This window comes from Pleurodeles waltl, chromosome 6 (genome assembly GCF_031143425.1).
Source record: "Pleurodeles waltl isolate 20211129_DDA chromosome 6, aPleWal1.hap1.20221129, whole genome shotgun sequence".
In the NCBI taxonomy this organism is placed as follows: Eukaryota; Metazoa; Chordata; class Amphibia; order Caudata; family Salamandridae; genus Pleurodeles; species Pleurodeles waltl.
In genome coordinates this window covers 1,722,859,260-1,722,886,746 of record NC_090445.1, presented here as the reverse complement: position 1 = coordinate 1,722,886,746, position 27,487 = coordinate 1,722,859,260, and the positions used below count along the sequence as shown (strand labels likewise).

At 48.3% G+C, this 27,487-nt stretch overlaps 1 protein-coding gene across 1 annotated transcript in view; it reads left to right on the top strand.

The window, feature by feature from the left end:
* GNL1 (G protein nucleolar 1 (putative)) overlaps positions 1 to 27,487 on the top strand; it is a 272,389-nt gene that overhangs the window by 154,889 nt on the left and 90,013 nt on the right. Inside the window, exon 7 of the mRNA XM_069241958.1 lies at positions 22,202 to 22,297. Within this exon, the coding sequence (XP_069098059.1) occupies positions 22,202 to 22,297 (96 nt within the window). The remainder of the gene's footprint in view (positions 1 to 22,201; positions 22,298 to 27,487) is intronic.

The window sequence follows — 27,487 nt, the reverse complement described above, 5'->3', positions numbered from 1 at the left end:
TTATAAACAAGGAAACTAAGATCATACCTATTTCTAGATTTACTTTGTGTTTGGCACATAAGTTAAATCAGTAAATTCAGAAGTTCTTCTATTCTAGTATTAATCAGGTCAATAATAAAATAACTTGAGAAGTATTGTGCTCCTGTCCTAAAGATCGCATGATGTATCCCTTACATGAAGGATGAACGGCCCGAGCGAGCGATGAGGATTAGTGCCAGGGTGCATTATTTCTTACGTGAGGACATATCTGTGTGAGCAGACCAGCTCCTGTGACTCTTGTTTGATAACTAGACACTCCGAGTGAACAGGGAAGCCATCTCAAGGTATTTACGGGACACTTGTCATTGAGTTACCCAGCTACCTGATGGCTTCACTGAAAACTATGGTGTTTGCTATCAAACTTCTTGTATCAATAAATCGGTGCTGATGCCGGGACCTGCACCCAGAGGGCACCTTAGGGGTGCCTCCTTGAACCTCTTAGTGTCTTGGTGTGCTGGCTGACTGGTCATGACCAGCCCACCACCACAGACAGGTTTCTGACTCCCTGGAGGTGACAGCCTTCGGTCTCAGAGGTCACAAACAATGCCTGCTTGTAGGAAGCTGGCCTGGTGTGTGTTGGGTACCTCAGGTATTTACACCTTATACCACGTCCAGGTATCCCCTATTATCGTAGCGTAGGCAGTGTCTAGAAGCCAGGCTGTCTCAAGGTAGCTGTGGATGAGCAGCCAAGGCTTACCTAGGAGACATGCAAAGCTCATGCAATACCACTGTAGTCACACATTACTTACACACATGAAAGAAAACACTCAGTGTTACAAAAATAAAGGTATTTTATTTTAGTAACACAGTACCAAAATGTACTAGAGATGTAACCCTCCAATACGAGGTAAGTAACACACTAAAAATATGCACTAGTTACCAGAAACAGGGATAGAAATTGATAGAAAACAGTGCATATTCAGTTAGACAATAGTGACCCTAGCGGGAGCCCAAACCATTTACTAAAAAATTTGAATGTGAACACAGGACCTCCACCTAGGTAAGTGGAATGTGTAGAGGGAAGCTAGGGGGTACTAGGAAACCCCAAAGGTAAGTACCACAGTGCCCCATAGTGACCAGGAGAAAAGGAGTGTGTTGGATTTTCCCCAGACCACCCAAAAGGAAGGAAATTCAACACCAAGACAAGACTGCAAGAAACCAGCAGTGGATTCCTGAAGGGGAAGACCTGTGGAAGAAGGGGACCAAATCCAGAAGTCACAGAAAAGTCCAGGCGCGCTACTACCCACCCAGCTGTGGATGCAGTTGGTAGACTGTGATGTGAAGGTCAGCACTGCAGTCCTTGGAGTCGGTGAAGAATTCCTGACGGATGCACACGACGTCTCACGGCAGAAGACAAATTGCAGACGGATGTTGGTGCAGGAATTCCACCAACAAGCTTTGGCAAAGGCAAATGTCACAGTTGGTGAAAAGTGGAGCTGGCGGGGGCCAGCAAGGCCCAGGAGGACTCAACCCAGGAAGGGGAGTCAGAGGTTATACTCTGCGATACAGAGAGCCCACTGAAGCAAAGGCAGCACCCACGGTAGTCCCACAGGACGGGCACACAGGAGTTGCAGAAGAACCCACACAGCACAACTGGAGAAGGGTTCCACGCCACAGGAGAACCACGCAGAAGGCTGTGCATCACAGGAAGGAGTGCTAGGGGCTGGAGCTACATGCAGCCTGAAGATCACTTGGAGGAGATGCAAACAACCCTTGGCAACTGCAGGAGACGCGGTGTCCTGCGTGGGTAGGCAAGGGCTTACCTCCACCAAAGTTGGACAGATGTCAGGGAGGACCAAGAGGTCTACTCTGGACCACCACCTGTGATTCAGGATCCTCGCAGCTCAGGATGAGAGGAGATCAACGGAGAGGGTTGTTGTTGCAGTAGGTGCTAGGCGGATGCAGGAGAGTGACTTCTTCACTCCAAGGGAGATTCCTTCTTCCTTCTTGTGCAGGCTGAAGCCTTACTGCCCTCTGGGGATGCACAGCCAGAGAAATGTTGCAAGAGCTGGAACAAGCTGTGGAAACAATGTTGCAAGAAGAGTCTCCTTCGAGGATGCAGATTGTCGGTTCCTGGAGGGTCCAGTCATGGTTCCAGTGGCTGGAATTCGAATTAAGATTGCAGAGGAGTCCTGCCAGAATCTTGCAAGCCGAATCCTGGGCCCCACAAGAGGGAGACCCTAGATAGCCCTAAAAGAGGGATTGGGCACCTAACCAGGTGACCACCTATCAGGAGGGGGCTCTGACATCACCTGCCTGACCTGGCCACTCAGATGCTCCCAGAGGTCCCTGCCAACCTTGGATTCAAGATGGCAAATCACAGAGACCCTCTGGAGGAGCTCTGGGCACCACCCCTGGGGTGGTGATGGACAGGGGAGTGGTCACTCCCCTTTCCATTCTCCAGTTCCGCACCAGAGCAGGGACTGGAGGTCCCTGAACTGGTGTTGACTGGTTTATACACGAAGGGCACCAAATGTGCCCTTCAAAGCATACCAGTGTCTTGGGAGGCTACCCCTCCCCAGCCATGGAACACCTATTTCCCAAGGGAGAGGGTGTTACCCCTCTCGGAAAAGAAATCCTTTGTTCTGCCTTCATGGGCTTGAGCTGTTCAAGCAGCAGGAGTGCAGAAACCTGTCTGAGGGGTGGCAGCAGTGCGGGCTGGCCGGAAAACCCGAGAAGGCTGGTAGAAGCAATGCTTGGTGTCCCCTAAGGAGCCCCCAGAGTGCATGGAATCATACTTCAAATACTTGCAACAGTCTTGGGGTATGATTCCAACATGTTTGATGCCAAACATGCCCAGGTTCAGAGTTGCCATTATGTAGCTGGACATAGGTAGTGACCTATGTCCAGTAGACGCATAAAATGACATTCCCGCACCCACAAAGTCCATGAAAATGGCACTGGAGTTCGTAAGGGCACCTCTGCTAGTACAGAGGTGCCCTCACACACAGGTACTTGCACCTTGCCCTCTGGGCTAGTAGGGCCTGCCATACCCTAGCTACACCAGACACTAGATCCCTGACACCAAGTCTGTAGTGTACCTAACAGCTAGTAAATGGTCTTTCCTGTGGGAAGTGCTCAGTGACAGAGTGGAAAAGCATTTGCAAGTGCTTATTCCACCACTGCCACAAATGTAGGAAGCTGTCCTTTTGTGTGGTGAGCACCTATGGTGTTATCACCCTATACCAGGTCCAGGTATCCCCTATTTAGGGCGGTGTAGTCAGTGTCTAGAAGCCAGGCTCTTTAGAGGTAGCTGTGGACGAGCAGCCAAGAGTTATCTATGAGACATGCAAAGCTTATGCAATGCCACTGTAGTTACACATAACTTGCACTCATGACAGAAACACACAGTGTTGTAAAAATAAAAGGTGCTTTATTATAGTGACACAAATACTAAAATACTGTGTAGGCAATACTCTACTAGCAGGTGAGTAAACAAACTATTATAAACACATTAGTAATCAGGAATGGGTATAGAAAGCAATAGAAAACAGTGCAATGACAACAGACAATAGTGATCCTTGGGGGAGACAAAACCATATACTAAACAAATGGAATGCAAAAGTCAGACCCCTACCCAGGTAAGTGGAATCTGTAGAGGGGAGCGGGAGGAGCTAGGAACCTCAAAAGGTAAGTACCAAAGTGCCCCCCAGTAACCAGGAGAGGAGAGGTAAGTACCTGTTTTTTCCCCAAACCCACAGGTAATCTTTGTGAAAGGACTGTGCAAGACTGAAAGAAACAGAAGTTGGATCCAGACAGAAGAGGACCTTGTAGGAAAGTACCATCTTGCCCGGCATGTTAGCCCCATTTTTACTTGTGTGTATGTTTGTTTTTGCCTGTGTCACTGGGATTCTGCTAGCCAGGACCCCAGTGCTCATAGTTTGTGGCCTATATGCGTTCCCTGTGTGGTGCCTAACTGTATCACTGAGGCTCTGCTAACCAGAACCTCAGTGTTTATGCTCTCTCTGCTTTTAAAATTGTCACTGCATGCTAGTGACTAATTTTACCAATTCTGATTGGCACACTGGAACACCCTTATAATTCCCTAGTATATGGTACCTAAGTACCCAGGGTATTGGGGTTCCAGGAGATCCTTATGGGCTGCAGCATTTATTTTGCCACCCATAGGGAGCTCAGACAATTCTTACCCAGGACTGACACTGCAGTCTGAGTGAAATAATGTCCACGTTATTTCACAGCCATTTTACACTGCACTTAAATAACTTATGAGTTACCTATATGTCTAACCCTCACTTAGTGAAGGTTAGGTGCAAATTTACTAAGTGTGAGGGCACCCTGGCACTAGCCAAGGTGCCACCACATTGTTCAGGGCAATTTCCCCAGACTTTGTGAGTGCAGGGACACCATTACACGCGTGAATTACATATAGGTCAATGTGTGTAGCTTCACAATGGTAACTCCGAACATGGCCATGTAACATGTCTAAGATCATGGAACTGTCCCCCCCAAGCCAAATCTGGTATTGGGGTGCCAATCTCATGCATCCCCTGGGCTCCAGCATGGACCACAGGTACTGCCAAACTAGCTCTCTGGGGTTTTCTCTGCAGCTACCGCTGCTGCCAACCCTCAGACAGGTTTCTGCCCCCCTGGGGCCTGGGCAGCCCAGTCCCAGAAAGGCAGAACAAAGGATTTCCTCTGAGAGAGGGTGTTACACCCTCTCCCTTTGGAAATAGGTGTTAAGGGCCTGAGAGGAGTAGCCTCTCCTGGCCTCTGGAAATGCTTTGAAGGGCACAGATGGTGCCCTCCTTGCATAAGCCAGTCTACACCGGATCACGGAGCCGCCAGCCCCTGCTCTGGTGCAAAACTGGACAAAGGAAAGGGGAGTGACCACTCCCCTGTCCATCACCACCCCAGGGGTGGTGCCCAGAGCTCCTCCAATGTGTCCCAGACCTCCTCCAGTGTGTCCCAGACCTCTGCCATCTTGAATGCAGAGGTGTGAGGGCACAATGGAGACCTCTGAGTGGACAGTGCCAGCAGGTGACGTCAGAGACCCCTCCTGATAGGCTCTTACCTGGTTAGGTAGCCAATCCTCCTCTGAGGGCTATTTAGGGTCTCTCCTGTGGGTTTCTCGTCAGATGATGCATGCAAGAGCTCACCAGAGTTCCTCGCACTTCTCTGTTCAACTTCTGCCAAGGATCGACCGCTGACTGCTCCAGGACACCTGCAAAACCGCAACAAAGTACCAAGAAGACTGCCAGCAACATTGTAGCGCCTAATCCTGCCGGCTTTCTCGACTGCTTCCTGGTGGTGCATGCTCTGAGGGCTGTCTGCCTTCACCCTGCACTAGAAGCCAAGAAGAAATCTCCTGTGGGTTGACGGAATCTTCCCCCTGCTAACGCAGGCACCAAACTTCTGCTTCACCGGTCCTCTGGGTCCCCTCTCATTGTGACGAGCGTGGTCCCTGGAACACAGGAGCTGGATCCAAATGACCCCGACAGTGCAGTGGTCCATCTGTCCAAATTTGGTGGAGGTAAGTCCTTGCCTCCCCACGCCAGACAGTAATCCTGTGTACTGTGTGAACTGCAGCTGCTAGGGCTTCTGCGCACTTTTGCAAGGATTCCTTTGTGCACAGCACAGCCCAGGTCCCCAGCACTCCGTCCTGCATTGCTCAACTCGCGGAGTTGATCTCCGACTTCGTGGGACTCTCTTTTGTTGTGCTGAGACAACCGCCGTGCTCAGATTTCTGAGTACGCCTGTTCAGGTGCTTCTGCGGGTGCTGCCTGCTTCTGCGTGGGCTCTCTTTTGCTGAGCGCCCCCTCTGTCTTCTCCTCCAAGGGGCGACCTCCTGGTCTTTCCTGGGCCCTGGCAGCACCCAAAATCTTTAACTGCGACTCTTGCAGCTAGCAAGGTTTGTTTGTGGTCTTTCTGCGTGGAAACCACTCTGCATCCTCCAGCACGCCGTGGGACATCTTCTGACCAAAGAAGAAGTTCCTGGCACCTTCCTTTGTTGCAGAATCTTCGGCTTCTTCCTCCCGGAGGCAGCCCTTTTGCACCTTCATCCGGGGTTTAGTGGGCTCCTGCCCCCCCTGGACACTTGTGTGACTCTTGGACTTGGTCCCCTTCGTTTGCAGGTCCTCAAGTCCAGGAATCCACCTTCAGTGTTTTGCAGTCAGTTGTTGCCTTTGCAGAGTCCCCTATCTCGACTTTACTGTCTTTCTGGGGTAGTAGGGTAACTTTATTCCTACTTTTCAGGGTCTTGGGTGGGGTATCTTGGACACCCTTAGTGGTTTCTTACACTCCCAGCGACCCTCTACACACTACACTAGACCTGGGGTCCCTAAGTGGTTCGCATACCACTTTCTTAGTATATGGTTTGTGTTGCCCCAAGCCTGTTGCATCCTATTGTATTCTAGTGTTTGCACTACTTTTCTAACTATTTACTTATCTGATTTTGGTTTGTGTGTATATTTTGTGTATTTTACTTACCTCCTAAAGGAGTGTATCCTCTGAGATATTTTTGGCACATTGTCACTAAAATAAGGTACCTTTATTTTTAGTAACCCTGAGTATTGTGTTCCTTGTGATATAGTGCTATATGGTATACGTGGTATAGTAGGAGTTTTGCATGTCTCCTAGTTCAGCCTAAGCTGCCCTGCTATAGCTACCTCTATCAGCCTAAGCTGCTAGAAACACCTCTATTCTACTGATAAGGGGTAACTGGACCTGGCACAAGGGGTAAGTACCACTAGGTACCCACTATAAGCCAGGCCAGCCTCCTACAGACCTGCAAATGAAGTGGACCAAGCCCAGTTACAGTTGGAGGGCCCGGTTGAGGCAGGAGCTATACCCACCCTTCTGGAGAGAAAGGACTGGGTCGACGGTGAAGACCAGCAGTCAGCTATGCAGCACAGGAGCAGGAGAAGAGTTCCAGGAGTGATGCAGACAATGTCCCACTTTGGAAGAACAGTTGCAGTTCGTCAGTGGTGGGGAAAAACCAACAAACCTTGGCAAAGGCAAGAGTCACAGAAGAGAAGTTGCGGAGCTGCTGGGGACCAGGAAGGTCGAAGGGGACTCTCAGCAGTAAGGAGAGCCAGATGTCGAGGATGCAGTCCCCACAGGCAACTTGCAGGCACTGGAGTCGCAGTGAGGCCCACTCAGCACACCTGGAAATGAGTCCCACATCGCTGAAGCAGCAGGCAAGAGACTATGCGGTGCAGAGAAGAGTGCTGGAGGTTGGGGCTACACGGAGCCTGAAGATCCCTTAGAAGAGGAGCCAACAAACCTTGGTAGCTTCAAGAGTGGCGCTGCACAGGGGCACTGTCCTGTGAGGAGAGGCAAAGACTCGCCACCTCCAAAGCTGGACAGCAGGTAGGGGGTCCAAGGGGCCCATTCAAGGCCACCACCTGGGTTGCAGGTTCTACTTAGAGTTACAGGAGAGAGGACCCACGCAGCCTGTCGTCGTTGCAGTTGGTGCCTAAGGATGAAGGCAGTGACTCCTTCACTCCAAGGGAGATTCCTTACTGCTTCTTGGTGCATACTGAAGACTTGCCACCCTCAGGGGATGCACGGCCAGGGAAATGTTGCAGTTACTGTAAGGAGCTGGAGAAACAATGCTGCAGAGCAAAGTCGTTGCTGGAGCTGCAGATTGTAGGTTCCTGTGATGTCCAGTTGCGGTTCCAGTGGACAGAAGTCGAAGTAAATGTTGCAGAGGAGTCCTGCTGGAATCTTGCACGTTGAATCTGAGGACCCACCCAAGCAGGAGACTCTAAATAGCCGTAAAAGGTGGATTGGTCACCTAGTAGGGTGATCAACAATCAGGAGAGGACTGTGACGTCACCTGCCTAACCTGGCCACTCAGCTGCTCCCAGAGGCCTCTGCCCATCTTGGATTCAAGGTGGCAGAATCAAGTGGACACCTGGAGGAGCTCTGGGCACCCACCACCCCTGCAGTGGTGATGGACAGGGGAGTGGTCACTCCCCTTTCCTTTGTCCAGTTTCATACCAGAGCAAGGACCAGGGGTCCCTGGACTGGTGCAAACCGCTTTATGCAAGGAGGGCACCAGATGTGTCCTTCAAAGCATAGCAGTGGCTTGAGGAGGCTACCCCTCCCAAGCAATGTAACACCTAATTCCAAAGGGAGAGGGTGTTGCCTCCCTCTCCCAAGGAAATCCTTTGTTCTGCCTTCCCGGGCTTGAGCTGTTCAAGCAGCAGGAGGCCAGAAACCTGTCTGTAGGATGGCAAGCAGTGAGGGCTGCCTGGGAAAGGCCTGAAAACTGGTAGAAGCAAGGCTGGGGGTCCTCTAAGGAGCCCAGAGAGTGTATGGAATCATACAACCAATACTGGCAACAGTAATGGGGTATGATTCTGACATGTTTGCTACCAAACATGCCTAGGTACAGAGTTAGCATTATGTAGCTGGACATAGGTAGTGACTTATGTCCAGCACACAGTGAAAATGGCTTCCCCACACTCACGAAGTCCAGGAAAAATGGAGCTGGAGTTCGTGGGGGAACCTCTGCTCATGCAGGGATGCCCTCACACACTGGGATGTGCACCCTGCCCTCTTGGCTAGGGGGAGCCTACCATAGGGGTGACTTATAGTGACCTGGTGCACTGGCATGTATTGAAAGGGTGCTTGCACCTTTTCATGCAGGCTGCAATGGCAGGCCTGGAGACACATTTTGCTTAGGCTCCCATGGGTGGCATAATACATGCTGCAGGCCATGGGGAACCCCTGGTGCCCCAAAGCCCTGGGTACCTACGTACTGTGTACTATGGACTTACATGGGAGCACCAGCATACCAATTATGGGGTGTACAAAGTCAGGGACAACCAAGTTTAGAGGGAGAGAGCACAGTCACCAGGGTCCTGGTTAGCAGCCCCCCAGTGAACAAAGTCAAAACACACTGACAGCAGGCAAAAAGTGGGGGTAACCATGCCAAAAGAGGTACTTTCCTACACTTACTGCAACATTTCTCCGGCAGTGCATCCTCTGAGGTCAACGAGACTCCAGCCTGCAGTAAGAAAGAATCTCTCTTGGAGTGAAGGAGTCACTCCCCTGCACCTGCAGGCACCAACTGCAGCAATGATTGGCTGCATGGATCTCCGGAACTGCGTGGATCCGGAGTGGTCCCCTTGGTCCTCTCTGCCAGCTGTCCAATGTGGGAGATGGTATGTCCTTGCCTCTCCTTGCAGGACAGTACCCCTGTGCACCACGACTCTTGCAACTACAAAGGCTTGTTTGCTCCTGCTCCAAGGGATCTTCATGCTCCCTGTAGACGTGGCCCCAATCACTTCTTCTTGCCACACACAGTCCCCTTTCTGCTGCTCCAGCGACGTGGGACTCCTCTTCACGTTTTCTGAGTGGGCCTCACTGCGACTTGCTGTTCCTGCTGCCAGTGGGTTGCCTGTGGGGGCTGCATCCTCTTCTGGTGACTCTCCCGACTGCTGAGGGTCACCCTGGACTCCCCTCCTCGGGTTGAGTCCCTTAGGCCTTGCTGGTCCTCTTCAGCCTTGCAACACTTATTTTTCGTCTTCTGCATTTGCCAAGGCTTGTTGGTGGTTTTCCTGCACCACTGACCAACTGCAGCCAAACAGTCGACATGGGACACCATCTGCATCACTTCAGGGACTCCTCTTTCTCTCTTGTGTTGCACAGCTGGTCTTCTTCGTCCCCCGTCGACTTGGACCTGCACCCACAGACGGGTGGGTAGTGGCTCCTGCCATGACCAGGCACTCCTTCACAAACTGGACTTGGTCCTCTTTCTTTGCAGGTCCTTTTCTGCCAGAATCCACCTTTAGGGCCTTCCAGTCTGGTTTGGGTCTTGCACAGTCCTTTTTCTAAGTCCTCCTGTTGGTTTTGAGGAAAACCAGGTACTTACCGCTGCTTTCCTGGTCACTAGGGGTCAGTCTGGTACTCACCTCTTGGGGGTTCCAAGTTCCTCTAGCTCCCCTCTAACGATTTCACATCCTTGGATGGGGGACTTTATCTGGCATTCCATTTTTTTGGTATATAGTTTGCCCCTCCCCTAGGGCCTACACTATGTTTCTAATTCTTTTGCCAATGCTTGTTGTGTTTCATGCTCCTTACTGATTGCTAGTGTGTATATATTTAGTGTGTTACACTGTTACATACCTCCAGTTGGGGGGGACTGCCTATTAGTATTTAAGTAGTTGTGTTACCATAATAAAGTACCTTTATTTTTGTAACACTGTATGGTTCTTTCATGTGTGATAAGTTACTATGTAACTGTAGTGGTATTGCATAAGCTTTGCATGGCTTCTAGATACATCTTGGCTGCTCATCCACGGCTACCTCTAGAGAGCCCTGGCTTCCTAGACACTGCCTACACCTCACCAATAGGTGATACCTGGACCTGGTATAAGGTGATAACACCATAGGTGCTCACCACACACCAGGCCTGCTTCCTACAGTGTCGCACTACCGGGCTAGCCACAACCCTAAGGTGTGCTGTCTAATGTGCACCACGAAGGAAGGGTTCCATCATCTTGATTTTGGTGGCACCAGGAACTCCGTGACAGGGTTATGCTAATTTCACCTAGGGGTAAGTAGCTCATCCTACACCCCCCTAAATTCAGTATTTGTGTGGTGCCCTGACACCAGGAACTCAGAATCATCTGAACCAAGAAGATGAGTACAACGAAGAGCCGAGGGAGCTAGAAGTGTAGACAACTGGTGGACATTGGGCGTGAACCCGTACCTGCTCCTGTCCCAACAGTCACAAAAAAACAATTTGTCCTGCAACTGTGCTTCCTCCAAAAACCTCGGAGGACCTCCAGCACTTCGCAAAAGCGTCAGCATCTCCCTTGAAGTGGAGGTGCCACTTGCCTGCAGGAACCAACCGCAACATCCAGCTCACCATTCTGTGTCTATCGACACAGCAGCTGCCCAGGAGGAGGTCACAGTGCTCCAGAAGGTCAGACGCCCTGCAGCAACAAAACCTTGTTTGAGTTTAATCTGAACTCCAGCGGTGCAAAAACAGAAGAGGGACGTCCACATCACAAAGGCCAGCACAGAGAGTAGCCCAGTTTTCCTGTGTTGTTCCCCTCTTGCAGGTCCAACTGAGAACCGTGGGAGCCTTTGACGGTGAGCTTCCACTGTCCAAACCCTCTGCACCGAGCTCCCGGCCTGGGTTGCCAACAGTCGATGATGCTCCCTTGCTCCAGGGACCCCCCACACACGAGCCCCTCACTGGGAGCTCCAGACTTGTCCCCCCTTTGCAGCCTTTTTCCAGGTGGCCCCCTTCTAAGCTAACCGTGCAGTTCACAAGGCACTGGATCCATCCAATACCTCTGCACCCAGGCAACCCAGGGCAGGTAAAAGTGAACTGCTCGTGTTCCTTGTGACATTCCACCTCACTTCCCCTCTCTCCCCCGATTCACCCTTCAACCTAAAGGGGACCCACCCGAGAACTGACAGCAAAGACCCAAAGGCAGTAAATGTACTTTGCCAGAAGAAACTCTTTACTGCGTAAGAGCTCATTTGAGTAAAGTTGTTACGCATGTGTAAAAATTGACACTGAACAGTACTTATCTTCTCTAACGTTTTCTGGTGTTGAAACATTCTATAAAAGTAACTGGATGTTCAATGGCCTGTGGGGCCGTAGATACACATGCTCTGCATACTCCTTTCATCTAGTGTTGGGTCCGGAGTGTTGCAAGTTGTTCTTCTTTGAAGAAGCATTTTTGAGTCACGTGATCGAGTTACTCCTCCTTCTCGGTGATACTGTGCATTGACATAGTCTCCTTTGTTAGATTGTTTCAGACGTGTGTTTACGCTTCGTCTTTCAACTTGCTCTGGTTCGAAACTTTCTCTCCGTCTTTCTTATTTAGAAGGTATTCTTCTCTCAATTGTGAAATTCTACTTTGGCGTTACTACTTTTAATTCGGCGGGTTGAGTACAGAATGAGCATCCTTCAGGGTGACCGCATCCGTTTCAGGCCTACCACGCGACACCAAAGAGAATGCTGAGCTGCTGGAATGGAAGCCGTTTTGTGTCAGCCCTCAGTGCCATTCGAAATTCCCCCACAACGACCATCATCAGGTGCATAATTGTGCCTCTTCCCGGATCACCAAGAAACCACCTGCAATGCTTGCAAGTCCTTCAGAACTAAGAATACTCTTTGGGACTGAAGAGCTCGAAGGTTGGAGATGGCACACAAGTCCCCGGAACACACTCGGGACGTCTTTGGGGAGGAGCACGCCTAGGAGGAGCTTGAACAAGAAGATGCCTTCTCCATCCATGACTCTGATGTTCAGTTGGACACTGAGAGCCATGAGGTCATGTCGGCACAACCTGTAAGTACAGTGACCAGTCCTGCCCACTCAGACTGTCACAAAGCCCACTACAGAGGTCGCCAGACCTCCACTGCCACCATACCATGGTCGGTTTCAAAAGACTACTGCCCTCTGGCTCAGCTGCAAAACCAACCAAATCCATAACATCGTCTTCGGCGTCGACCTCCAGGTCTTTGATCCAAGCTATTTTATTTAAAACCACAGCACTGACCCTCTCAGCTCTGAACGGACCAGCATCAATGGCTTTGGTACAGACATAAGGTTACGGACTGAAACCATGTGTGCCAAAAACAAAAGAGCCAACTCTGTCGGAGCTTATGGACTGGAGTCCGTCCTTCACTACGGCCTCACCAATTGAACCTGTATTGGAGTCTGTGGAGCTAGACAGCGCCTCCTCCATATCCAAGAAGGAACAGAGCGTATTGTTGCTCCCCCGGTCACATTTAAGCGAAAATTAACATTCCAAGAGGCTTTGGACTCTTCTCCATCTTGGAAAAAAAGGCCTATACGGACAAAGCTACAACTATTTCCCCTAAGCCTTTACCTCTTCCGCCTCTTTCTCCTCAGCCACCTTCTTCTCGACCTCTATTTCTGCTTCTCTTGCCACCTCCTTCCCCTCTGCATTCTCTTGCCTCTTCAACTGCAAGAGACCTCACACCTTAGGGGTCACCTTTCTTTAAAGGAGAAGATTTGGGTTGCACACATCACAATCCAGACCCTTGGGATTCATATGACCCGGATCCCATGATAAATGCAGGCCCGGACTTGTATGAGGCCAGCAGATTTTGCAGAAGGGCAAACGATCTCCAGTAATTCCATCCGCTGTGCATTAGATGCTGCAGACACAGCTGCACGCTTTATAAACACTAACATACTGCTAAGGAGGCATGCCTGGCTTTGATGTTCTGGCTTCAAGCCAGAAGTACAAGCATTCCTCAACATGCCCTTCGACAAGGAGCACCTTTTTGGCCCTCAAGTGGACTCTACCCTTGAGAACGTGAAAAAAAATACCGACACCGCAAAAGCCACGGGTGCCCTACAATCTGTCACATAGAGGTAATTTTCATAGCCCACATTTAGAGGTGGTTACAAACTCACAGCTTCATCACCATTTACCTACCAAACTAAACAGTCCTGCGCCTCCTATTCTTGAGGTTTCATTAAAGGATCATACGGAGGAAATAACTTCAAAGGCCAGAGCAACGCCACCAGTGGATCTCCCTAAACAACCAAACAGTGACTCCCTACGTCTTCCCAATCCCACTCCACACCTGTAGGGGGACGACTCCAAAACTTTAATATCCAGTGGGTAAACATTACGTCAGACCGTTGGGTCCTTTCAATTATCCAACATGGTTATTGTGTGGAGCTCATTACCACACCTCCAAACATCCCTCCTCGCTCTCACAGGTTGTCCCACGCACACCTCACACTGCTCAAAAAAAGTGCAAACCCTGCTTCTTGAAGATACCATAGAGCCTGTTCCATTATACCACCAAAGGAACAGGGGTATACTTCCTGTACTTTCTCATTCCCAAAAAGGATGGTTCTCCCAGGCCCATTCTGTAACTCAGACCAATTAAACCATTACATTCTCTCAGAACACTTGTGCATAGTTATTCTTTCAGACGTGATTCTCTTTCTTCAACAAGGTGACTTTATGACGGCCCTAGACTTGGAGGACGCCTACTTCCATATCCCCATCCATCCTGCACACAGGAAATATATAAGGTTTGTAATTGCAGGGTTAACATTACCAGGTCAAAGTTCTGACTTTTGGGGTCACATCTGCTCTCAGAGTGTTCACCAAGTGCTTAGTGGTAGTCGCGGCACATATCAAAAGACAAAACATGCACGTGTTTCCTTATCTAGACGACTGACTCATCAGAGCCAGCACACTACAACAATGTTGGGATCACCCTCGAATCACAGCAAACCTACTTCTCTCGCTGGGATTCACGATCAACTTTGTCAAATCCCATCTACAACCTCTTCAGGCCTATGTGGGAGCTATTCTCAATGCAGAGTGAGGTTGGCATTCCCCACCCGCATTGAGTTTTCAGTCTGCAACCAGAGCATGTTATACAGCAACATGGAAACGTTTTGTGTGCTGCAGCAGAACCAAGCGTTCGATGGCATGTGTAGCTGCAGATACACATGCTGTGCACAGTCCAACCAAGCATATGAATCCCATTAAATCTACTGTTCAAGACCTTCTCTGTTATTTGCTTCATTTACAGAAAGCAAGTTTAGCTTCCACTTCAATTTGTCTACACCCATAGCTGCCTATCTCCAGAACAGACAACATATATCCTTGTTCACAATCCCAGTCTTCAAAGCCTTCATGGAAGATCGCAAAAGAGTTATTCCACCCAGGCTGCCTCCTGAACTGTCCTGGAACCTTAATATTGTACTTGCCAGGCTCATGGGTCCTCCTTTTGAGCCATTTCATTCATTTCCTATCCAGTTCCTTTCTTGGAAAGTGGCAAGCTTAATTGCTATTTCATCACTAAGATGTGTTGGAGAGCTCCAGGCATTAACCTTGGAAGGCAAGATGGTTCTTCATACAAACCCAAAGTTGCTGCTTAAGGTGGATTCTCAGTTCTATATCAGCCAATACTTCGAGCTGCCAATTTTCTTCCCACAACCATATTCTGTTGCAGAAAGAGCTCTAGACACTTTAGATGTCAATTGAGCATTCATGTACTATGTTAATAGGACTAAAGACTTTAGGAAAACAAAACACCTCTTTGTAGCTTTTTCTCTACCTCATAAGGGCAATCCAATATCCAAAAACAGCATAGCTGGACGGAAAGTTAATCGCATACAGACTTATTATGTAAAAGCAAAAAGACCATTACCTGTTACTCCTAGAGTACATTCTACCATTCAGAAAGGAGCCACCATGGCATTCTTAGGAAACGTACCTGTAGCTGACATTTGCAAAGCAGCTCCTTGGTCCACACCACAAACATTCACAAAGCATTATTGTGTAGATGTATTAGCATGTCAGCAGGCCAGTGTAGAACAGGCTGTGCTAAAAACACTCCTTCAGACAACTGCAGCTCCCACAAGCTGACCACCGCTTTCATGGAGGGACTGCTTTACAGTCGATGCAGAGCATGTGTATCTATAGCCACACATGCCATTGAACAGAAAAAGTTACCCAGTAAACATCTGTTTGTTGCATGTAGTGCTGTAGATTCACATGCACCCTCCCTTTTCCCCAGACCCCTCTGGTTGTTCCGGTTACTTTATACTTGTATGTAGTTGTACATATATAGCTACATTTGCATGGACACCTCTTTCTCTACTATCTCTACACTCCTTTTCTCACCCTCCTGCGGGATAACAAAGGAATCAATACCGATACGCAGTATCACCGAGAAGGAGGAGTCACTTGATCCTCTGACTTGAAAATGCTTCTTTGAAGAAAATCAACTTGTAACACTCCGGACCCAACACTAGATGGCAGAAGTGATAGTCTCCCTCACCAACAACCCGACCACCACCAAAAACATTTTCCACGAAATAATGAAAGCAGTCGCCGCCTGGATGAAAGATTATTGCCTAAAACTCAGCTCGGACATAACAGAAGTCCTCATCCTCGGCTCCACACCATCTGCCTGGAAAGACTCCTGGTGGCCCTCCGCACTTAGAAACGCCCACACTGACCACGCCTGCAACCTCAGCATCATCTTAGACTTATCGATCTCAATGGACCGACAGGTGAGTGTTGTCCACACCCTGCGCATGCTCCGAAAGATCTACAAATGGATCCCCACCGAAACCAGAAGGACAATCACTCAGGCCCTTGTCAGCAGCGGACCAGACTACGGCAAAGCTCTCTATGCCTGAACCACAGCCAAGACCCAGAGAAGACTACAACGCATCCAAAATGCCTCCGCCCGGCTCATAAAGAACACCCCACGACACATCCACACCTCCGCCCTCCTAAGAGACCTACACTGGCTGCCTATCGACAAGCAAATCACCTTTAAGCTCCTGACCCACATGTAAGGAAATGCCTCCTTGGCATGGTTACCCCCTGACTTTTTGCCTTTGCTGATGCTATGTTTTGAATTGAAAGTGTGCGGAGGCCTACTAACCAGGCCCCAGCACCAGTGTTCTTTCCCTAACCTGTACTTTTGTTTTCACAATTGGCACACCCTGGCATCCAGGTAAGTCCCTTGTAACTGGTACCCCTGGTACCAAGGGCCCTGATGCCAGGGAAGGTCTCTAAGGGCTGCAGCATATCTTATGCCACCCTGGGGACCCCTCACCCAGCACAGACACACTGCTTGCCAGCTTGTGTGTGCTGGTGAGGACAAAACGAGTAAGTCGACATGGCACTCCCCTCAGGGTGCCATGCCAACCTCACACTGCCTATGCAGTATAGATAAGTCACCCCTCTAGCAGGCCTTACAGCCCTAAGGAAGGGTGCACTATACCATAGGTGAGGGCACCAGTGCATGAGCACTGTGCCCCTACAATGTCTAAGCCAAACCTTAGACATTGTAAGTGCAGGGTAGCCATAAGAGTATATGGTCTGGGAGTCTGTCAAACACGAACTCCACAGCACCATAATGGCTACACTGAAAACTGGGACGTTTGGTATCAAACTTCTCAGCACAATAAATGCACACTGATGCCAGTGTACATTTTATTGTAAAATACACCCCAGAGGGCACCTTAGAGGTGCCCCATGAAACCTTAACCAACTACCTGTGCAGGCTGACTGGTTCTAGCAGCCTGCCACACTCGAGACATGTTGCTGGCCACATGGGGAGAGTGCCTTTGTCACTCTGTGGCCAGTAACAAAGCCTGCACTGGGTGGAGATGCTATCACCTCCCCCTTGCAGGAGCTGTAACACCTGGCGGTGAGCCTCAAAGGCTCACGCCCTTTGTTCCAGCGCCACAGGGCATTCCAGCTAGTGGAGTTGCCCGCCCCCTCCGGCCACGGCCCCACTTTTGGCGGCAAGGCCGGAGGAGATAATGAGAAAAACAAGGCGGAGTCACTGACCAGTCAGGACAGCCCCTAAGGCAACCTGAGCTGAAGTGACTCTTGACTTTTAGGAATCCTCCATCTTGCAGATGGAGGATCCCCCCAATAGGGATAGGAATGTGACCCCCTCCCCTTGGGAGGAGGCACAAAGAGGGTGTAGCCACCCTCAAGGACAGTAGCCATTGGCTGCTGCCCTCCCTGACCTAAACACACCCCTAAATTCTGTATTTAGGGGCTCCCCTGAACCTAGGAATTCAGATTCCTGCAACCTAAGAAGAAGAGGACTGCTGAGCTGAAAAACCCTGCAGAGAAGACGGAGACACCAACTGCTTTGGCCCCAGCCCTACTGGCCTGTCTCCCCCCCTTTGGAAGAAAACTGCTCCAGCAACGCTTTCCCCAGGACCAGCGACCTCTGAATCCTCAGAGGACTGCCCTGCTCTAAAAGGACCAAGAAACTCCCGAGAACAGCGGCCCTGTTCACCCAAGACTGCAACTTTGTTTCCAAAGCAGCAACTTAAAGACAACAGCATCTCCCGCCAGAAGCGTGAGACTTGCAACACTGCACCCGGCGACCCCGACTCAACTGGTGGAGAAACAACGCTACAGGGAGGACTCCCCGGCGACTCCGAGACTGTGAGTAACCAAAGTTGTCCCCCCCCCCTGAGCCCCCACAGCGACGCCTGCAGAGGGAATCCCAAGGCTCCCCCTGACCGCGACTGCCTGACTCTGAAATCCTGACGCCTGGAAAAGACCCTGCACCCGCAGCCCCCAGGACCTGAAGGATCGGAACTCCAGTGCAGGAGTGACCCCCAGGAGGCCCTCTCCCTTGCCCAGTTGGTGGCTACCCCGAGGAGCCCCCCCCTTGCCTGCCTGCATCGCTGGAGAGACCCCTTGGTCTCCCATTGATTCCTATTACAAACCTGATGTGTGTTGGCACACTGCACCCGGCCGCCCCCGTGCTGCTGAGGGTGTACTTTTTGTGCTGACTTGTGTCCCCCCCCCCCGGTGCCCTACAAAACCCCCCTGGTCTGCCCTCCGAAGACGCGGGTACTTACCTGCTGGCAGACTGGAACCGGGGCACCCCCTTCTCCATTGAAGCCTATGTGTTTTGGGCACCACTTTGAACTCTGCACCTGACCGGCACTGAGCTGCTGGTGTGGTAACTTTGGGGTTGCTCTGAACCCCCAACGGTGGGCTACCTTGGACCCCAATTTGAACCCCGTAGGTGGTTTACTTACCTGCAAGAACTAACAATAACTTACCTCCCCTAGGAACTGTGAAAATTGCACTGTCTAGTTTTAAAATAGCTATATGTGTTTTATTTGAAAAGTATATATGCTATTGTGATTATTCAAAGTTCCTAAAGTACTTACCTGCAATACCTTTCATGCAAAGTATTACATGTAGAATTTGAACCTGTGGTTCTTAAAATAAACTAAGAAAATATATTTTTCTATACAAAAACCTATTGGCCTGGAATTGTCTCGGAGTGTGTGTTCCTCATTTATTGGATGTGTGTGTGTACAACAAATGCTTAACACTACTCCTTTGATAAGCCTACTGCTCGACCACACTACCACAAAATAGAGCATTAGTATTATCTCTTTTTGCCACTATCTTACCTCTAAGGGGAACCCTTGGACTCTGTGCATACTATTCCTTACTTCGAAATAGTGCATACAGAGCCAACTTCCTACTCCACCCCTACAAAGTCCTACAGGACACCGGACCAGCCTACCTCAACCACAGACTTATCTTCTACATTCCCGCCAGACAACTCCGCTCTGCCCACCAGGCCCTCACCATGTCCCCCACAGCTGGAAAACCACAGCTGGAGGAAGATCGTTCTCCCACATGGCCGCTGAGACCTGTAACACCCTCCCACTCCGCTTCAGCCAATCCCCCACCCTGTCTCAGTTCAGGAAGTACCTCAAAACCTGGCTCTTCAACTGATCCTTCCTCACCCCCATCCCTTTACCCCCAGCGCCTTGAGACCCTCACAGGTGATTAGCCTCGCTATACAAATCCCCTGATTGATTGATTGATTGAAGTATGCAGAGCATGTGTATCTGCAGCACTACATGCCACAAACAGATGCTTACTGGGTAAGTAACATTTTCCTTTTCTAACAATTGGTCTTGAGTTCCCTCTTGAATGTGTCTCATTCATTGCCTTTGAGAGTACAACAAATGCATAACTGTACCGTCTGATAAGCCTAACTGCTCGCCCACACTACCAGGAAAGAGAGCATTTGGGATTATTACTTTAATCCTTGTAAACCAATAAGGGTCGCCTGGACTATCTGCATAGTGCCCACTTACATTGGTGCACTACATTGATAGCCAACTCCCTACATGCTCCTCTTAAAACATATTAGCATCATCTGAAGTATCATTCTTCATTCGTGCCAGTGTCACCCAGATATTTTTTAAGATCAGAGACTCAGTTTCTGAGGCACTGACAAAAGAACAATCTTGTCTGGTAGTGGCGGCCACTTGGATGAGGAACAGCGCTGCTTAGGTACCAAGAAGACAGAAGTAGTCGTCTTTGGAGACAGGGCCTGTGATCATCCTACTGGTGGCCAAGTTCCTCTGGTACGTTCCCCACTCCAGCTGAATCGCCCGAAATCTGGGAGTGACATTTGATTCCAGTCTGTCTTTCAGAAATCCGTTTTTAAAACCAACATCAACTTATTTCATACTGAAATTACCCAAGAAAATCACCCCACTCCTACTTTTTGAATAAAGAAAGACTAGTTAATTCCTTAATATTAAGCAGACTGGCCTTTTGGAATACATTTTAAACTTGGCCTTCCGACTTCATTGAACCATAGGTTTCAAATTGTACATAACTCTCCTGCACGCCTGATTTACAATCGATCTAAATGTGCATCAGCAGCACTGCTATCTCACTCACTAAACTGGCTGCCAGTTTCTAAACCTATGTTCAAAGCACTCTGCATGGGGAACATGAGATCTGCCGTCGGATATGACCACTTCGTTTGCTTTCTCTAAACCGCCCGCAGTCTTGGGTCCTTTGACTTCCTGTCATTGGTCGTCCCCCATTTCAAAAGCTCATCTGCGTGGAACACTCTCCCTTTCATTTGCATTCTCCATCTAATTTGCTTCAATTCCTCAAATTATTGAACACCCATCTTTTCCATCCGCAGTTGGATTTCTATTCTCAGTGGATACTGTTCATTGAGCCCGGAGACCTCTGGCTATTTGGCGCTTTGTAAATTAACATAACTTAACATGCAAAATTCCATGGCTGTGCACTTAAATCCACCCTGGCTTACATGGATTGTGTGATGCGCCGAACAGCACCTATTGCTTGTTCTGCGCGCTGGGGGGAGGGGGTGTGCCTGTGTGGCCATGCACGCGCTGGGGGGTGGAATGTGTGTGCATGCTGGTGCGTGAACGCTGGTGTGTGAACGTGCCCGTGGATGGTACATGACATGTCGGCCAGTGGGTTCCATTTTGGAAGCCAGTAGTCCGAAGAGGCATGTGGAGATGAGGACTGCAGCCCCCAGATAGATGTGGAGTGTTCACATTCTTGAAGGCTGGTGTTGGAGGAGTTGCAAGAAATGGGTGGGCACTGTGAAGTGTTCCTGCGTCATACAAATCTTCATTGAAGTCATAAATGCTCACCGCTTCCCTGGCTGGGTTACCTTGGGCGTTCAGAATTCAACTCGTATTCCTTTACGATTTCATCTCATTTCTGTAATCCATCTTTGCAGAGCACTGGCTGAGGGTGATGTGATCACATTTTTGTAGTCTCTTGATGAGGTGTACTGTGGTGTGTAGGATACTGGGCACTGCATCATTTCCTATAAACGTGACCCCCTTCCTCCTTATCTTACCTACTACTGTGATGTCTTGATACCAGCACGTAGTTCCCTGACAGCTCCACGTCAGGACCTTTCATAGATACATAAACCTCACCTTTTAGAGCCTTTCTCCGCAAATGTTTTTCCCACTGTGGTAGTCTCTGGTGAACGGGCCACGCTAATGAGGTTGTGGTGTAATAGCTACCACAAATAAAAATAACTTCCAGAGGAGACGAGGGAAAAGGCATAGGACACAACCTCCTTTCATCTACTGTAGCACCTTTAGTGTCCTAAACACGTAGTTTTGGCCCACTACTGTGATAATTTGAAAATGATCTAAATATGGAGTGATGTCCTCTTCTAGGGCATCACTCAGTGTTGCTTTGAAGACCCTCCCACACCCCCTATTGGTGTCATGCTTCATCATAGGGTTTCATCCTGGTCCTTAAAAGATAAATATAAGAAGAGAAATTGTCTAGAGGCACAGAAATATTTCTTTGTAGGTCCTGATGAAAGCCCTGAACCTTTTGACCTAACAAACATAGGGGATGAAACCTGTTGATTATTATAGAGAAGGGCGTGTGATCATAACTCCCATACACTCCCCATATTTTCCATTTTATTCATAGGAAAAAACACTGCTAATAAAAGGGATACGTTGGGTGTTTTTCTAGGTATTTTTAGCATTAGACCCCCGGAGGAAGAAAATATCTTAAGTGCTCCCGTGGATATGATTGAGTTACTCCTTGTTTTTAGGGACCAGGATACGACCCTTCCCCGTTGGGGCACATCCCTCGCCTCTTCTCTTGGCATCTGTGATTACTGCATTACTGTGTTTTTGACATTGTCATTTCTGCTCTCTGAATGATGATCTAGAATCCCTTTGTCACCTTTTTTTGCTTTACATTGTGTACCTTAGGCTTCCTTTGTTACATTTTGATGGTCTCTACCTTTTGTGCTTCTGGCTGCTTTGTGCATTGTTTTGTTGTGATCTTGACCTTGTGTCATCATTTACCACCTATATTTCATGGTTTGTGCTTTTGATTGTAGTGTTCAAGAAAAGGCGAAAGCGTAGGAAGGGCTATTGCACGGCTTTGGGACCGAAACAGCTCTTGCAGGCATGTGAGGTCATCACAGCTGGAAAAGGTACGTTAGGGGCATCTGTGGAACATGTAAACAGCATCATTGTAAATGTGGCTGGAAGAGTCTCTCTAATTATCAGACACAGCTCAAAAGTGTAAGGTTCACTGCCTCGAGTCCCAGGCTTTTGCTTTTGCCAAGGAAAATAGTGAATAACGTCAGTTCAAAATAATGTTTAAATGTTCATTTTGTAAAATAAGGTATAACAGATAGTAAGAATCTTCATTTACAGGCCATGGAAAAAACATTTTTTTGATGAAAATTTGAGGTAACCTCTCTTGTGCAGGTGTAGGACACGGATTTGATGGTTCACTCAATGAGCCCAGCTGGGCTGCACGTTCCTTCTGCTTTATTTTAGGTAGAAGCTGGCATAATCTCTACATCACCAGCAGATGTAGGGGACAAAACTAGCATTCTTCGTTGGGTCCCAGACTTCTTCGACTGCTTAGAGTCTCAGTTCGATCTGTCTTCGTCCCTGTGGAGTCACCGCCTCTGTGTCGTCAGGAAGGGATGCTACCTCCTTACGTTGCTGGAGACGTCTTCACTGTTCTCTGGACCTCCTCATCTGTCGTTGCTGGGTCTTGAGACAGTCCCAGGCCTTCTAGGGCTCTGAGAAGGGATTGTTTTCTGCCATAAACTATGGTCCTGATTTAAAACTTGGTGGACGAGTTACTCCGTCACAGTGGTGACAGATATTGTGTCCTTCGAAATCTAAATCCCATTATAGCCTGTGGCATTTAGATTTCGTCCCTCAGGATATCCATGACAGTTGCGATGGAGTAACCCGTCCACCGAGTTCTGACTCATTCCCTTTGTCACCCCAATGATGCAAACTCTTCCTCTAACATCAATTAATAAGGCTCTTTGTTTCTGGACGTCCAGTAGTTTCATGACCTTGCAACAAGCAACATTGCAGTGGTCTTTTTCTTCAACCGCGTGGAGGTTTTAACCCTTGTTCAGTAGTGAAGTAGTCACTTCACCACTTGCGTAGGTGGAACCCTGATAGTGGAGACCACACCACCACTCTACTCCCTTTCCAGTGGATAAAGTTTGACAGTCCTTCTGGAGCAGCTGTTTGCACCAGCCACTCTTCAAGCAGTGCTGTCAAATTGTTCTCTTCACTGTTTGGCAGACCAACCACTTGGGCATTATTTCTTCTTGAGGGGCTTTTTGAGTCCTCTGCTCTCTGTATTCAAGAAATATAATCTGCTTTGTTATCTCTGCCATTTGCATATGACAGGCTTCAGTTGGTTCATTCTTTCGTCATCTTGTGGTTATCTTGCAGTAAATTCAGCGTTTCGTGTTTTGGCAGATCTTTGACAACCACTAGTATATCATCCAGTTTATCTGCACTCTGATTGCCTGGAATTTGTAAAGGGGAGGAGGTGGGTCCTACCACTATGGACTTTAAAGCCCAACCCCTCATCTTGGATTAGGTTAATTTTAGAATGCAATGTTCACAAAGGTTTTCTGGGTGCTAATCTGTATGACGGTTCATAAGAGCGGAGATTCAAGAGTTTGCAGTGTCTCCCCATTGTAGAGCACTGTGGTAGGGTTGCACTTGAGTCACAGCACTTGTGCCAGAACTGGGGGAATATCTAGGTGGGGGGTAAGGCACTCTCCCTGTTAGTCCGTGATGTGCTCTTGGCACTGTGTATGCCAGTCACCTCTAACTCCTCACCCCCTAAGTAACCTGGGCAGTCGTTCCCCAAAGGCACTTCTGCAGGTAGCCTCCAATTCCAGCTCACTCTGCTTTATAGAAGGGCTGTGGGTTACGCATATTCAAGCCCATGGTGCTTTATTTTTGGTTAATGGACATATTGAGTGCCTTTGTTCCAGGTCATGAATGTGCTCCTACTGCTCTTGTGGTCCCATATAGCTCAAATTCGCTGATTCCGCACTTGGGGTGGCTGCCTGCATGATCCCACATTCTGGGAACCAAAACCATGTGCTGCAACATCTGGATTCCTAGTAATCGAGGACCTTGGCTGGGAGCTCGGGTACCCACATGCAAACCCCGGATCTCTGGCCCTTGCCCCTCAGATGTTATTGAACACATTCTCTACAAGTCCAGCTTGTCTTCCGGTAAATCAGGAACCAATCGTACCTCACCTGTCAGGTCACTGTACCTTTCTTCCATTTCCTCCTCATGCATGATAAGCCAATAGGGGCCAATTGTTCATCCCTCCTTGCAATCTACCAGCTTGCACACCTGCTTTACTAGAAGACACCTGTGCCTTGCCTTTGATAACTGATGCTGTCAGGAAATCCACAAGGCAGCAATAAGTTAAAATCAACTGAACAATCTAGTCCTAAAGAAGTGAGCTAACAATAATGCTAATCAGTGCAACTGAACAACCTAGCAGTAAACGAGTCCACTACCAGTAATGCTAATTAATGCAGCTGAACAACCTAGCAGTCAACGAGTCCGCTACCAATAATGCTAATCAATGCAGCTGAACAACCTAGCAGTAAACAAGTCCGCTACCAGTACTGCTAATTAATGCAACTGAACAACCTAGCAGTAAACGAGTCCACTACCAGTAATACTAATTAATGCAGCTGTACAACCTAGCAGAAAACGAGTCCACTACCAGTAATGCTAATCAATCAACTGAACAACCTAGCCGTCAACGAGTCTGCTACCAGTAATGCTAATCAATGCAACTGAACAACCTAGCAGTAAACGAGTCGGCTACCAGTAATGCTAATTAATGCAGCTGAACAACCTAGCAGTAAACGAGTCCACTACCAGTAATGCTAATCAATGCAACTGAACATCCTAGCAGTCAACGAGTCCACTACCAGTAATGCTAATCAGTGCAACTGAACAACCTAGCAGTCAACGAGTCCACTACCCATGATGCTAATCAATGCAACTGAACAACCTAGCAGCAAACGAGTCCGCTACCAGTAATGCTAATTAATGCAGCTGAACAACCTAGCAGACAACGAGTCCACTACCCATGATGCTAATCTGTGCAACTGAACAACCTAGCAGTAAACGAGTCCACTACCAGTAATGCTAATCAATGCAACTGAACAACCTAGCAGTAAACGAGTCCGCTACCAGTAATACTAATTAATGCAGCTGAACAACCTAGCAGAAAACGAGTCCGCTACCTGTAATGCTAATCAATGCAACTGAACAACCTAGCAGAAAACGAGTCAGCTACCAGTAATGCTATCAATGCAGCTGAACAACCTAGCAGAAAACGAGTCCGCTACCAGTAATGCTAATCAATGCAACTGAACATCCTAGCAGTCAACGAGTCCACTACCCATGATGCTAATCAATGCAACTGAACAACCTAGCAGCAAACGAGTCCGCTACCAGTAGTGCTAATTAATGCAGCTGAACAACCTAGCAGACAACGAGTCCACTACCCATGATGCTAATCTGTGCAACTGAACAACCTAGCAGTAAACGAGTCCACTACCAGTAATGCTAATCAATGCAACTGAACAACCTAGCAGAAAACGAGTCCACTGCCTGTAATGCTAATCAATGAAACTGAACAACCTAGCAGAAAACAAGTCCACTACCAGTAATGCTAATCAATGCAACAGAACAACCTAGCAGTAAACGAGTCGGCTACCAGTAATGCTAATTAATGCAGCTGAACAACCTAGCAGAAAACGAGTCCGCTACCCGTAATGCTAATCAATGCAACTGAACAACCTAGCAGAAAACGAGTCCACTACCAGTAATGCTAATCAATGCAACTGAACAACCAAGCAGAAAACGAGTCCTCTACCAGTAATACTAATTAATGCAACTGAACAACCTAGCAGAAAACGAGTCCTCTACCAGTAATACTAATTAATGCAGCTGAACAACCTCGCAGTCAATGAGTCCGCTACCAGTAATGCTAATCAATGCAACTGAACAGACTAGCAGTAAACGAGTCGGCTACCAGTAATGGTAATTAATGCAGCTGAACAACCTAGCAGAAAACGAGTCCACTACCCGTAATACTACTTAATGCAGCTGAACAACCTCGCAGTCAATGAGTCGGCTAGCAGTATGCTAATCAATGCAACTGAACAACCTAGCAGTAAACAAGTCGGCTACCAGTAATGCTAATCAATGCAACTGAACATCCTAGCAGTCAACGAGTCCACTACCCATGATGCTAATCAATGCAACTGAACAACCTAGCAGCAAACGAGTCCGCTACCAGTAGTGCTAATTAATGCAGCTGAACAACCTAGCAGACAACGAGTCCACTACCCATGATGCTAATCTGTGCAACTGAACAACCTAGCAGTAAACGAGTCCACTACCAGTAATGCTAATCAATGCAACTGAACAACCTAGCAGTCAACGAGTCCGCTACCAGTAATGCTAATCAATCAACTGAACAACCTAGAACAGGGGTGTCAAACTCAAATTCATCGGGGGCCGCATCCGCAGTTTGGTCACCCTCAAAGGGCCGGTTGTATCTGTAGGACTATGTGTCCACTCTTTATTATCATAAATTATTGTCACTGCATTCAATTATTACTGTTTTTTGTAATAATGTAAGTAATAACTAGCTCTGAAAGCAGACACATAGTCAGAATATTGGCAAGTAGATATTCAAATGTACAATTATTGTACAATTTATTGAAAAATGATTTTTGGTAACAGACAGTAATTTTTTTTTAAACATACAAATATTGCCAAACACTGTTTATTACACATATGGCAAACACAAGGCATTAACTTTTTTAAAACTTTTCTGACTAGATGGCTGACATCGTTTTCCTGAGGTCAGTCCATCGATGTCTGGCGTTAGGTCTTGTGCTGTAGCAATCCGCAAAACAGCATGGAGGTTATCATCAGTGATGCGTGATCTGAGCTTGGTCTTGTTCAGATTCATGACTGAAAACATCTGTTCACATAGATAGGTGCTCCCAAACATGGACAGAACACGTGCAGCTTGAAGTCGGAGCTGTGGCATCAAAGCAGGGGGGAGGAGACGGTAAAAGTCGTCGACTGTCGCATCCTGGAACTTCGCTTTCAGGCTGCTGTTACACTGAAGTTCTATTAATTCCATTTGAAGGTGATGTGGTGCACTGTCAACATCGATGTTGAAGGGATTGGCAAAGCTGGTAAAGGTTAAGTTTTGTTCTTTAAAGTCAGAAAAGCGTTGATGGAATTATCAATCAGCCGATTCACTTTGGTACCCAATCGAGCACATGAAAAAGTAC